General features: G+C 46.3%; 1 protein-coding gene across 13 annotated transcripts in view; it reads left to right on the top strand.

Moving 5' to 3' along the window:
• Positions 1-14,920, top strand: part of LOC135903595 (uncharacterized) — a 1,541,440-nt gene that overhangs the window by 1,277,286 nt on the left and 249,234 nt on the right. For 4 of the 13 annotated variants that reach the window (XR_011511432.1, XM_065433912.1, XM_070532131.1 and 1 more), the window contains one exon: positions 6,476-6,895. The exons of the other annotated variants lie outside the window; for them this stretch is intronic. Coding sequence is in view for 3 of the 4 variants with exons in the window: in XM_065433912.1 (XP_065289984.1) it covers positions 6,476-6,503 (28 nt within the window). In the remaining variant the exon portion in view is untranslated. Of the gene's footprint in view, positions 1-6,475; positions 6,896-14,920 lie in introns of those variants that run through there. 13 annotated transcript variants of the gene reach the window in all.

The following is a 14,920-nucleotide window of genomic DNA, read 5'->3' on the forward strand; positions in this document are numbered from 1 at the left end:
TAGGAGGTACTTTGCAAGTTTCGATTCACACGTTGATATAAAAAGCATGGCGTAAGTTTGTAGGGAGCGCGAGTTTGAAGAATCTTAAAATCATAATGATGGAGCACTTTTGTTCAAAATTACCTGAAATGAAGCTATCTCTGGTGTTGGATGCTCTGATGCAATGAATGGTTATTTGTCGTAAAGCGACCGATGACTACATCCTAAGTCTAAGTAACGAAAACAACGTTCGGTGATAAAAAAATCTACTCAACACACGCCGAAACACTGCAGTCAATATAAGCTTATGGGGAAGCCGATCATTATACGCTAAAAAGTCAGCAGAATGCTGCGGTTCCTCGCTAAAATTGCTGTTTAGTTAGCCTCGTACGTGTTACATAGGTGGCGGGGTTTGGCACTAGACACACGTGGGACCACGAGTAAAATGCGCCTTAGGTGGTTACAGAGATAGAGAGAGAAAGAGGAAAGGAGAAAGGCAGGGAGGTTAACCAGGTAGAGTTACAGTGTAGACTCGATCTCAATATTTTTTTTTTCTTTGAAGCTGTGTACCCATAGCAGAGAGCCAAACAGGAAACAAATCCGAAATACTAAGCAATCACCTTTCGTTCATACTAAAAATGAATTTTTTGCAAAAAGAAAGCTGACAAGATTGTAATGTGCAAAAGGATACCGGCCGCGTTCATATCCTACACCACCAACTTCCCCAGAGAGAAAATTAAAAATCGGCGAAAATTTAAGGCGTGCAGGCTAGCCGGAACGTTACGCGGGTATAACGTTCCGGGTAGCCAGATCATATAGATCACCCCGCCTTGTGCTGGCTCTCCTCACTTAAAGACGGAAGAGTTAGAAGCTGCTATGGCGCTCTGTAGGAGTTCATCTTCACCAGGGCCCGATGGGATAACATATAGTGCTTTGCGCCACCTCGGTCAAGAAGCACGAAGACAACTCCTCAGCATTTTTAACAGCTCATGGCGAGATGGTGTCGTCCCACAGGAATGGAAACGAAGCCGCCTGGTACCACTACTAAAAACAGGAAAGTCACCGCTCGAACTGGCGTCGTATCGGCCGATAGCACTTGCCAGCTGCGTCGGGAAACTCATGGAACGTATGATCCTCATGCGTCTCGAATGGTACCTTGAACACAACAAAATTTACCCTGACTGAATGGCGGGATTTCGACGAGGCCGTTCATCGATTGATAGTGTCATCGATCTGGTATCTTCTGTAGAACAACAAAAATCTCGGAAGCGATTATCAGCCGCACTCTTTCTTGACGTGAAAGGCGCTTACGATAATGTTTCCCATCAAACCATTCTCGACGCACTTCTCACAGTTGAACTAGGAGGGCGAGTATATCGATGGATCAGAAACTACTTGACACAAAGGTCCTTGTTCGTGCGTACGGAAGATGGTCCGACTACCGACTACTACACATGCCGAGGCGTTCCCCAAGGCAGTGTTCTAAGCCCTGTTCTTTTCAACCTCGCGCTTCTGGGGCTGGCTGAATCCCTCCCGGAAACAGTGAGTGTTTCAATATACGCCGACGACATCTGCATCTGGACATCAGCGGTCACTCGCCTGCAGGTTCGCGCAAGGCTGCAGCAAGCAGCAACACAGGCATCTGACTATCTTCAGACACAAGGCCTTACCATCTCAACAGAAAAATGTGCGTTAGTCGCTTTTACGCGGAAAGCAATGTCTGGTTATCCAGTATACATCAATGGCCAGCCTATCAGCTACAAGAAAAATCATCGGTTTTTGGGTGTCATTGTTGACCGGGACCTCTCTTGGAGCCCTCAGGTTGCCCAGTTGAAGAAGAGGCTCACATCTATTGTTCACATCTTCAAGTTCATCGCCGGCAAAACATGGGGATCGTCAATAGGCTCCAGGCTACAGTTATATCGAGCACTTTTTATCGGATTTCTACGTTATAGTTCTCCCGTGCTTGCTAAAATATGCAAGTCCAATCTTAGAGAACTTCAGAGCGTGCAAGCACAGGCACTACGTGTTTGCCTAGGCCTTCCGCGGAGCGCCTCAACAGCAGGAACCACTATAATGGCTCAAGACCATCCGATCACGACTTACATCAGCACCGACTCGCTCAGGGCGCATGTTCGTCATATTTCACGGATTCAATCAAGCTTTCTTGCCTCTCTGCCAGAACGACGACCACAGGCATCCTTCTCCAACGAGATCAGCAAGTATCGTGCCTCCCTACCATCGGGGTTTACACCATCAGCACGTTCAACCTCAGCTTTGTGGTGTTTAAAACAACCTCAAGTGCGTCTTACGGTTCCAGGAATAAGAAAGAAGACCGACCTATCTACCTTGGCCTTGAAGCAAGCAGCTCTGGATTGTTTGCACACTTCCTACTTTGACCGAGTCCACATATATACGGATGGCTCTTCCACCCAGACCAGCTCCACCGGGGCAGTGGTTATACCATCACGATCACTAAGCATCCGATACAAGATTTCTCACATGACAACATCGACCGGTTCGGAGCTTGTTGCCCTCCGAGGTGCCGTTGATTATATTAGCAACCAACCGGCTAATCGGTGGGCAATATTATGTGATTCAAAGGCGGCCTTACAATGTCTTCTGTCATCTCTTCGTCGCGGGTCCTGTGAACAACTCGTATCGGAGATACGAGAACTTCACCATCACATGATTGCTAAAGGGCACGACGTCGTGCTTCAGTGGCTGCCTGGCCATTGCGGTATCTCCGGCAACGACCTCGCTGACGACGCTGCTAAGAAAGCACACGAAGGAGCAACCCTTGTTTCTATACCTTTATTGCGTACTGATGCAGCCCAACACTTAGGCAAGCTAGCGCAACGTATGACATTGGAGAAGTGGCACACGCCTGATTTCACTCAACATCGATTGCATTCCCTCGATCCATCTATGCAACTGCGGCTGTTACCAGGGCTTCCGCGTAATGAGGAAACAATGTTGTGCCGCTTACGCTTGGGCGTCGCATTCACGAATGCATACGTTTTTGATTGGCATGGCTAATAGCGCCGAGTGCAATGCCTGCGGTGTCGAAGAAACTATCGACCATCTACTGTGCTACTGCCCATCATTTGAAAATGAAAGACAAGATCTCTGCACAACTCTCAACAAGTTAGATAGCAAACCGTTCACCTTGAACAAGATCTTGGGACCATGGCCTCGTATATCGCAGCTACAAAAGGCCACAAAAGCGCTGCTGCGATATTTGAAAGATACAGGATTGAGTGAACGTCTGTAATCCGGACTGAGTGACTGAACGATATCCCCGGTGGACTTTCTCTTCTTTCTTTAAACTTTCCGTCCCCATTTCCCTTTCCCCAGTGTAGGGTAGCCAACCGGGCTCAGTCCTGGTTAACCTCCCTACCTTTCATTTATCATTTGCTCTCTCTCTCTCACTTAAAGACCCCACTCTGCTATTGGGTAAATGGGCGCTATGGCTCCAAGAATATTCATTTGCTCTTTTATGCAAGTTACGCCATTTGCGCAGGGACGCAGACTGCCTCTCCTGTCAACCTGTCTACCACCTTGAATATGATTCCTATAGCACAGAATCTTGCGTCCTGTCCATTTCTGAACTGCACGACGTCCGCACTGAACTGCGTGATGACTGCTTACGTCGCAATTAATGCAATTTCTGTAAGACCACACACGTCAGCGAACTCACCGTAATTTCCTTCTTTCCTTCCCTCCTCTCTCTCCATGTTATCTCTGTATTCCCCCTTTCCAATTCCGCCGGTTTACGGTAGCCAACCGGACGTTATTCTGGTTAACCTCCCTGCCTTCTACTTATCTCTTTCCCTCCATCCTCACTGCTTACGTGTTCCATCTATCGTCTCAATTCTGGACATTCGGAGCCAACGCTGCCCATGTTCGTGCTCCACGACGACGTTCTCTACCGTCGCAGCTTACGCCTTGAAGAACCACAATTTTCACTCATTGCATCACGCCATCTCCTGACATCAGTTCTTGAGCAGTTGCATGACGCCCCTACTGCAGGTCACCTCGGCGTTTCGCGCACTTACGACGGCGTGCGGTGCCGCTTCTACTGGCCAGCCCTTTACCGCTCCGTGCGCCGCTATGCAGCAGCTTGTGTGCTCTGTCAGTGCCGCAAAAACTTGCTGTGCTGCCCGGTAGACGCCTTCACCCCATCGACGTGCCCGTAGAACCATCCTTTCACGTCGGTCTCGATCTTCTCGACCCTTTTCCATCGTCGAAATCTGGCAATAAGTGAGTCGTTTTCGCGACTGATTAAGCAACCCGGTAAACGATCACGCGAGCTTTGCGCACAAGCGATGCAACTGAAGTGGCACATGTCCTTTTAGATGACGTACTCCTCCATCACGGCGCACTCCGGCAGCTCCTAACTGATCGCGGCCGCATTTTTTTTTTCCCCGCTTAAACGATAACGATGAGCTAGTTCGTGAGCCATTATATTGATTCAGCGCACATACATTGAAGCGTACACGCACGCGTAGAAAGGACATGCACAGGTGCTGGACAGATACAGTTTCAGTCCAGCGCCATTTTATGTCCGTTCTATGTGTACGTATGCGTGTGCGTGTGCGTGATGTAAGTGCGCTTCTTTAACATCTTTTCTTACCACGAGTAGTTGAAGACCTACTTCGCTCCTGTTCTGCCGAGCACAAGCTTTCTACCGCTGACCACCCGCAGGCAAACGGACTGATGGAGCGGCTCAATCGCGCGTTGACAGAAATGCTGTCTATGTACGTTTCCGACGACCGCGGTACGTCACCCTCCTTGACCTTCGTCTCTATTTCGTCCCGTCACGAGACCACTGGCTTTTCATCCTTTTACCTTCTGTTCACCCACCCATCTTTGCAATTTGACTCACTGCTTCCTTCATCGACGAACACTCCCACTGAATACGCTTAAGACGTCTTCGCCCGGGCTTGCACGGCACGCCAGATTATCGGCTCCTGGCTGCCTGAGTATCAGGCCGCCCAGAAGATCCGATACGACAACCAACATGGGGACGTTCAAGTTCCCTCTAGATCAGTTGTCCTCCAATGGACACCATGCAATCACGTCGGCTTATCTGAAATGCTGCTAACGCGCTACACAGGGCCCTACACGATATTGCGTCAGCTTGGCGATGTAAACTACGGGACGCTCCGCTGGACTCGCATGTCTCCACGGACGCTCTGCATGTGTCCCGGCTGAAGCCTTACTTTGCCGCGAGTTCACTTCCCTGATAGATAGCGCTGAGACGGTGCCTCTACTGACGGGGGTTATGTTACGGCGCAACCAAGAGTGGCGCCAGTCAGACGACGACTTTGACGTGTAGAGGTGGAATTGGTATCGACAACCATGTTGCTTATGCATCGTTGTCTCTCTTGCAAATATTGTAAATACATCTTTATATCTAACTTATGCAACGTAACAATATCTTCTAAATCGAGAATATTCATGGAATGACCCGCCGTGGTTGCTCAATCGCTAAGGTGTTGGGCTGCTGAGCACGAGGTCGCGGGATCGAATCCCGGCCACGGCGACCGCATAACGATGGGGGCGAAATGCGAAAATATCCATGTACTTAGATTTAGGTGCACGTTAAAAACCCCAGGTGGTCGAAATTTCCGGAGCCTTCCACTACGGCGTGCCTCATAATCAGAAAGTGGTTTTGGCACGGTAAACCCCATAATCTAATATTCCTGGAATGACTTGCTGGGAATAAAAACGGTAAATTTTGTAAACATATTTTTACATACAACTTGGGAGCTAGAGGTTTATAATTTGATTGAAGCCAGGAGAGGTTAAATCGTTAGCAAATGTGACAAGTAATCATGACTATATAAATAATTGCAAACAAAACAGCAACTTGGTAGTTGCATGCCGCGTCTTACGCAGTGCATAGCTATACGACTAGAAGTGTTCAGGTAAGATTGGGATCTGCTGCAATAATTTCCTTTGCTGCCTCAATAGAATGACCTATCTAATAACACAAACAATTTCTGAAGTGATGCCGGCAGAATAATCTACGCAGTATTGGGTACCGGATTATGCCACTGAGAACGTTACGAAAACGCCTAACCATGAAGAAAATTGTTTGCCAGGGCAAACAATTTGTCAACCGTCCTGTCAACCACCAAATAAATTTCATCAGTACGGATTGTGCCCAGTACATAAACAGCATTACTAAGATAATTTTTCCCACTCAACTGAACGGCCAAACTTGCTAAGAGCGAGCGCACATTTTTTGTGATGCCTGAACGACTTGAACAACCTCTTGACTACAGTACTGCCACGCCTTATTGCTGTATAAGGGGCTCGGGGAAAACGGCATTAAGATAGAGAGATTGCGGCATTAAGATAGAAATGTAAGCGTGTATTTATGTATTCATCTTGTAGTGTGTACAGTGCTCATGAAAAGGCATGAACAAAAGAAATTGCATATAACAATGGTTTAGTTGATTTTCTTTTTTCCTGGCTTTTGTTGTAGGAGATGCACTAATCACAAGTTTCCCTGAGCATTATGGCAGCGGCATCTCTACCGGTTTATTTCGTTCAGCTTTCCGTCGGCTCCCGCATATGGCTCTCGTCATTCATGTATCTACCATTTATCTATATCCCTCAGCATGGAAACACCACCTACTTCCGCTCTGCCTCAAGCCACTCGTTCCAGCGATTGGAAGCGTGACCCCCGAATTGCTTTCAAGAGGATGTACTGGATAAAAACACATACCTTGCACAGAAGTACTCAATGAAACTAAAATGTCAATGGCTAAGCTTTCTTTTTTTTGGCCATTAGCATGAGCGATTCGCACTCACGCATTACGAATAATGTTTGCTCAAAACTTATTCAGGCTGCCCGCTCATATATTGCTCGCGTCTGCACCGCTTTTTTCATTTTATTTTTGCTGTCGGATGGTTCGAACAACGCATTCGTCTACCGGTCAGTGAAAATAAAGCGATTTGAAATGTTATCACGCGTCGGGTGGGACGTCCGTACACGCAAGTTCCTTTTCGATCAGTCCGAGCTCTTTGCACTGAAGAAGCACAGCGTCGCTTCTAGACTGTGGTAAGCAGTGCTGCGTGGCAGTTTACTACGTAACACAATTTCCTGATCGCGGCGTTCAGTTATTTCCAGACGGACGTGTCGGTCCCCACCATGTGCGCAAAAGGTAAGCGTACTGGCGCGAATTATGCGGCTGTTGCATCAGGAGGCACTCAATCAGTGGTGGAAATGGGCTTTGCCGGTGGAGGACCACATAAAACCTTCGACGCTCGAGGTCAGAACTCACCTGGCGTGAAGCTGTGGCTGCATTGACATGTGCGGCCGTGTCTAGCATCTACGCAGACACAGGAAGCTGAACTGATTACGAAAGAAGCATGGAGTCCATACCGGCGTCGAATGCGTTTGGCAGATTGTTTATTTATATTTAATGAGAGCTAGAAAGCAGACAAGCGAGGGATGTATATTTTCTTTTCTCTCTGCCACACGTGCCCAGCATGGACATCTCCAGTTATTCAGGAGACATGGGAGGAGCATGCTGCTTGCCGTGCGGCCATCATACTTCCTACTTACAGAACCGGTGCAAACTTCTCTGGGTCGCAACTTGCGCAAAACTTTCGCTGGCAAATGCACACACCGCTAACGCGCTTGTCTTTTTTTTTTTCGAATCTCCCGATTACAACCTATGCTGGCGCTGGCCATGCTCTTGATCACGTTTTGAATGTAGTGTTTTTTTATAGCCGTGCTTCCGTTTCGATGAAGCCGCACAATTGACAGCCACTGCATGAACAAGTAAGTAGCCGGCTAAAAAGAAAAACAGGACTAGTACAGAAATCAAACACCATTTTATAATGCACATAAAGTCGGAGCCCACTAATCAATTGCTATTTTGCACATCTCTCTAAGTTAGTCAAATTGGAAGGAAATTTAGCAGATGCACACACGTTCCCACACACACGCACGCATGCACAAAATTGTTTCTCCACATTGGCACCCTAACTCCACCACAGCAGTAGACAAACGTGTTGTTATAGTTTCGAAAATAATTCATTTTTCTTTAGCCTAAAATTTCAAAAAAATATTAGAAGACTTGAACAAATTCTTCAGCTGTTAACTTGTCTGCTACTACAGCGGCATGTTCTCAGAGCGACATTTTGCTTTGTTGCTTCTCAAATAACGGTGCTGTCTTCTCAAAATCTACGTGTTCTTCGTTGTGTGTGAAACATTTTATTTTTCAGCTAGGCTATTACTCGCCCTCTGAAGTACCTCCACAGAACATACCACTTTCGGAGTCCACGTGGCGAACCACACCCAGCACGAACTGCTGCGCTGGGAAGATGCGCCATATCGCACTTGTTGAAATGTCAGTGAAGCGCTGCCTTGTGTGCTCCAGAAACCTCTACAAGAAAGTAATATGGTGGGAAATTAGTATTTTCACTATTTATCAACCAGCATAAGCTGTCTCCTTTTGGCTCGACCATAATTTTGTGCTCCTTAATTTCAGCGCATGAATCCGTTTCATACTGCGACTTCTTCTTCTCCGGCTTTGCAGTGAATCTCTGAAATATTACTTTCCATTGCATTTTAGCTATGTGGCCTCTTTTGTGAGCAGATTCTACATTCCAGTGGGTTTCTGTGACCTTCTTTCTAATTGGTATTTCGTGCATTTGGCTAACCTCACATTAAATTCCAATGTGCTTCAGTGACCCCTATGTTGGGACATGTGAGCAGCCTTTAATATAGCTATGCAAGCTGTTTTTCACTTTCCTCTGTGTCTTATGTGACCAACTGCGAGCCTTGTTTAGTATATTTGTATCACAATATTTCAAGTATGACCTTTTTAGCTTGTCGTTACCTTCCTTTTGTTCAGTGACGGCTTGCTTTTTTTGTTCTTATGTATATTCGTTCTACGAAGGAGTAACCGGAATCGTTCAAAGGCATCAGCATGTCTTAAATATCATGTAATAAAACACAGCTACTTCTGCAATTTTCTTATAAATGTGCTGAAAGTTGGTAGCTATTCAAATTAATTTTGCAGTGGGCACATAACAAACGAGGACAGAAGGCAAAGGTAACGCTTGTGTGTTGCGTGTGAGCTTGTGTGCACGCTGCAATACCAGAATGAATTCTCTTGTAGGCGAAGTTGACGCCTTCAAATGCGTTCATGGCTTTTGGCCACATGCAAGTGCACTCTCTTGCGCGTTTGAAGACTACGATCCGCATATGTTCAATGAAAGCATGCCTAAATGTATGAAATTCCACACGGTTTGGAACTTAAGAAATGGGAGCTACAGGTGCACATTTTTTGTAAATGTTCACCCGGTACAACATTAATGTAACTGCCAGTATGGCCAATGCAACCTCGCCATAAAGCAACGGGGCTTTATTGACGGCGCCTGTATGACAGTCTGCAAACTAGGTGGCGAACTTAACTCATTAACCTCTGACTTGAAAAAATAAGTAAACCGTAAGTTGAAAGCAGCAGTCCATTCGTTTGAGTTTTTCTTTGTTCGAATGTTATTATTACATCATTATTATTAACATTAATAACATGATCTGACTGGTCCCGTTCTCGACCCTTGCGCAATATGCAGACAACTCCGGAGAGCTTAAGCTGCATCGAAAGCGAAGTGGCAGCGTTGCTCGCATTAAAATGCTGAATTTCAGGTATCCAATTCATATTAACATTGTTATCTTCAGGAACACCTCAGTACTAAATTAGGAGAAAATGTTGTTATGCATAACAGCTTTATTTATTCAGACACTTAATATATTTTCCCTCAGGATGGCTTTTCATAGGTGATATCACGCTGGTGGAATATTTTAAGCAATAACGCCTAAGGCACGAGAGCGCCTGCATTAACCTGTTCGGTCCTGGACGTGTAACTCAGGGCCACCAGAACATGATCATTCCATGATAGTGCTTCCGACCACAGATCCGACAACACATGCTGATAGCCGGTGTGTTCTTGCTTTTTGGCACTTTTTATGCGAAGCATATTACGAGAGCTCAACCCAGCTCCTCAGGCGCGGCGGTGTCGCCTTCAATGACCTTTGACCCCATGCCATACTACGTGACACCGTGACGTCACGACAGAGGAGAAACGGGGCTCCAACTCGCGCCGTCACTCGCGGCGTCGCTCAACTCTCGCAAGATGGGCTGAGTGGGAATCGAACCAGGGTCTCCGGAGTGTGAGACGGAGACGCTACCACTGAGCCACGAGCACGATGCTTCAAAGCGGTACAAAAGCGCCTCTAGTGAATGCGGTGCTGCCTTAGAAACGAGCTGTTTTTAAGGCTCAGGCGTGCGTCGCTTGCTCAGGCGCACATTTCGTTGCCGCGCCGAACGCTGCGTTGCTCGACGCTCACCGCGTCCAATGCGGGGCGCGTAGTCGCTGGCGGGTCGACGGGAACGCTGTCGCGTTCCACTCTTGAAGGCGAAGCAGAGTAACGCATGAGGTGTTTCTTCGTCTAGCTGAACCAAATATAGCCAAGCAACAGCAGTTCACCAGGCTAAACAGTGGTTCAAGAACTAAAATAAAAGCTAGTATGCTTCGCATCCTGGGCTTAACCTTAGCTAAGCCACAGCCATTTTTTCACTGCCTTGCACAACGTACGGCTCTCTACAAGCGGCTTCTCTTTAGCTGAGAAGTTGCGTGTGAAGCTCTGGGATTCATTCGGCATCTTCTGTGGCGACAAAGTCAACATTTTCACTGAAGCTGATGCAACTGACCTCGATACTCCTTTACCAATAACACCGGAGGCAGTATTTCAAAAGGCAGCGACATCTGCGGTCACTCAGGAATAAGCCTTGTTATTGGCTACCCTCCGGTAGGTATTATAGTGACAGCTTCATTTGGGGAAATATATTGCTCTTGCTTTCATAGAGTAACAAGACGTTACTGGATTGCGAGTGGTAGTGAGGTCTGTCCAACGCAGTTGCTGTAAGCGACGTCACTTTCTGAGGTCATCGCCGAGAGCGTTTTGGATTTTTCCAATAGTCGGTCATATAGTTTGGTGCTGGTGTTTGGCAACAAACAGAGCAATTCCTGAAGAACAGCAAGTGCTGCTCGTAGCTCCAAGGTGGACGGAAACTTTATGGGTGATCACTTTTAAGTTGTATGTGTTATTGTTCCCTCACTATCACAACTAATCGTGACCCATTACTAAACACTTTCTTTAAAACAGAAACTTTACCTCTGCAACTCGGAACGATACAGCAGAAGTACTTTTTTGTTTCTTTTGGCACCTCTGGAATTAGGCAAATAAACTGCCGTGCAACTAGCCGCTCGAGGCACTTTGCGTGTACTCGCGGGCTTCTGCCACGCTCCGAAAAAAAAACACTTTTCTATAGCACGTATTGAGCAACAGAAAGCTGTATCGGGTGTTTTTATATTGCTCTACAATTTTCTCATTGACAATTTTCATCTAATTATAATATTTGAGGAGTTGATTAACTAATTAGGACGAATAACGTAATTCCGCAGAATTAAAGAAAACATAACCTGAGTATTCTTAAGCGATAGCAAACATTACCTTGGCTCTCTTCAGCTATGTGGCATTCGCAGATTTTTTAGCTCTCGCTAAAGTTAACTGGTTAAAGTTAACCAGTGCTCACGTACGGGGCAGAAACCTGGAGGCTTACGAAAAGGGCTCTACTTAAATTCAGGACAATGCAACGAGCTACGGAAAGAAAAATGATCGGTGTAACGTTAAGGGATAAGAAAAGAGCAGATTAGTTGAGGGAACAAACTCGAGTTAATGACATATTAGTTGAAATAAAGAAAAAGAAATGGGCATGAGCAGCACATGTAATGAGGAGAGAAGATAACCGTTGGTCATTAAAGGTTACGGACTAGATTCCAAGGGAAGGGAAGTGCAGCAGGGGGCGGCAGAAAGTTAGGTGGGCGGATGAGATTAAGAAGTTTGCAGGGACGACATGGCCACAATTAGTACATGACCGGGGTAGTTGGAGAAGTATGTGAGAGGCCTTTGCCCTGCAGTGTGCGTAACCAGGCTGCTGCTGATGATGATGACTATGATGATGATGATGATGATGAAAGTTAACTGGGACACCCTGTATATACATCGCTTCAGTGGTGGAGCTAAGTGAGGCAGCGCAGCGTTCTGCCTTCCGCTGCTGGCATGAGCATTGCGCGCACGGCGCTGTTGGTGCACCATCATTCCCACTGAGCTGCTGTATGTATACATTGCTCTGAGAAGGTCGGGTAGTAGACTTCAAGTTAACGTTATCGAATAATGCATCGGGGGCTGTCTAAAGCCAACGAGTTTCCGCCCGTCTCATCCCCCCCCCCCCCCCCCACGAGCGATGGGAGACCTTGCTGTCCAGCCCCGACCTGCCGACCCAGCTCGCGCTGGCGGCTAGGGGCCAGGAACTGCTGGACACATATGGGACCTGAGAAGAAGGTTCCACCCCATCTGGTGCCAACACCCACCAACCGTCACTTAGGGCTCAGTACAAAAGTTGATTCTCTCTCTCTCTCATCCCGTGCATCATCGAGGTGCGAAGACTACAACACCCCTGGTGATGCTCCTCAGGACGGTAGCGTTCTGAGACGCCTGGTACCTGCCAGGGTGCTGTCCCCTCTACCCACTAGGAGTTGCCTTGGCTGCTGCGTGACGTCAACCTGTCTCACCCAGGTACATGTTGAACACCGTCCGAAAAGTTCAAGCGCAATGCTAAACTTTGCTATCGCGGTCAATTCTTTGCTTTTAGTGCAACGCTGGCAATTACTTTTCATGCTTTCGACGAGAGAGAGCTGAGAGAGGGAGGGTATATCATCCAATGCTTGTGGTACCGCCGTACTTTTTTTGGAGAGACGCGCTACTCATCAACGATGCGCTATTCAGAGCAATGACATCACTGCTGCCGCAACCAATCGCGCGCCTTTCTTGCTATTTTTTTTCGCGCGCGCGCATGGGAATGCGCCGGAGAAGTTTTCAGCGTACAGGCAACAGACGGACGGGCGAACGCATTGGCTAGCCGTACACAGCTTCGCTGTAAAAATGAAATAATTTCTTCTGCAGATTACTAAATTTCGACTTCTCGTTCAACTGATGTCAGCTTTTTTGGAGTAATCAATTAAAGGAGTGCAGTTATGATGCTCGAGAGGAGCAATTATTGGGAAATTCCGTTAAGTATAACAAGTACCTTGCTGTTGTGAATGAACATTACACATTGTGCATGTCTATCAAGTCACCTCGGTGATGTGCTCGATGAAAACTTCTGCGCACAGTGACTGGCCAAAGTTATCACCAAATCTCATGTAATGCGACTAGGCTGGATTGTATGACGGGCTGCACAAAAACGTTAGTGCAGCTGCTGCAAAACCTACATAATTATGGCGTAATAATGAACAGGGATAGCTATCAAGACACCGCAAGGAATCATTGGTGAAACTTACACAATCATACATCACTAAGCAACCACAGCATAAAAACGAAACCATGGGGCCTTCTAAGAAACTACAGCTGGTCGTGAAGGGAAACTGTTTACCGGCTACTCGACTATGAGATTCGCAAAAGTAGTCATCTCTCCGGTGAGGTGACTTCGATAACAAAAAAAGTAGACGCTGGGAAAGCCATAGTGTACACAATCGAACTTAACTCGTCTTATAAGATGTTGCAGTGCACAGTTAAAGGATACTAGGCCGATTTGTGTAATGCTCTGATGCATGACGCACCAACACTCAAGTCACTAATGATGATTACATGCCCATATTACTTTCTATGGAAGCCAATGTACTCAAGCCACTCGATACACATTATATATATATGCTATTATCAACTTAATTAGAGCTTTTGTTGTGTTTTTAGCTTACAGTAGTATCACCTATCAGTCATGACGTGGTCAGGTTTGACCGATTAAATTGGTACTGCAGCAGGGCTGAGTGAACCAACGTCATAGCTCACGTTACAACAGCGTCTTATCGCGTGACATCTACGTGACACCACTGTTTTGCACCTATTGCTTTTTTAATGTCAATAAATGTTGTTGGTAACCTGACCGCCGATGCCCCTACAGTTATGAACTCTAGAAACAAACATTTGTTCCGATGTGGAATAACAATAATTCCAAGAAGAAACAATAACGAAAAAAATACATCTTCTGCGTACTGTGTGTTTTTCACTTTACGATTTAATGCCTGCCACTGAACGCATATTTCGCATGCTTCTAAACCGTCTGCTTAGACCGCATCTAAACGTAATAGGGCGGAAATTGATCCCTTCTCAGTTCTTCGCCGACAGTGTTCAAGCAAAAAATTGACGTTCTGCTCCACACGTTCGTTGATTCTGTAGCGACGCCACCTTTCTTCTCTATTGGTGGCATCGCACGAAAAGATACAGTTGAAGGTGCATGATCTGCGGCATTGCAAAAGTTGCGAAATCTTGTGGGAATTTATTAGTGAGCTGCGGTCGTTGAGAAACGCGTAAAGTGAAGGCACCCTGTTTTATTACTTTTATTTCCTGATTGATCATTGAAATGAGCGTTCTACTCCTTGCATGCTTTTTCCACTGGAGAGCTTCACTGTGACATACGAGCCTTCGCTATTTCGTACAAGTCTGACGCTCGTAATAGCTGATATTGACCTCCTTGGTAATAAAGCATAATGTAGTGCGTAATCACTATCATATACTATTACATCTCTAGCCTTGTTACTTTATTATTACTCTATAGCGTTGTTCCTAGAAGCTATTTTTGTTTCTCGAATGCCATTTTTTAAAGATTTGTGTATGGCCGCGTTGTATGAATACTCGTCGTTAAACGTTTTCCGATCACCACATCTATGAAAAAGATGAATATTTTCACACACTTGATACCCAGCCTCATAAGCTGAGCTTCCATCTTGTACTAGTGCCCATCAACAAAATGGTGTTCTCTGGTTATACTGGCTACGGTCAGAAATTGCT

This window comes from Dermacentor albipictus, chromosome 1 (assembly GCF_038994185.2).
Source record: "Dermacentor albipictus isolate Rhodes 1998 colony chromosome 1, USDA_Dalb.pri_finalv2, whole genome shotgun sequence".
Classification (NCBI taxonomy): Eukaryota; Metazoa; Arthropoda; class Arachnida; order Ixodida; family Ixodidae; genus Dermacentor; species Dermacentor albipictus.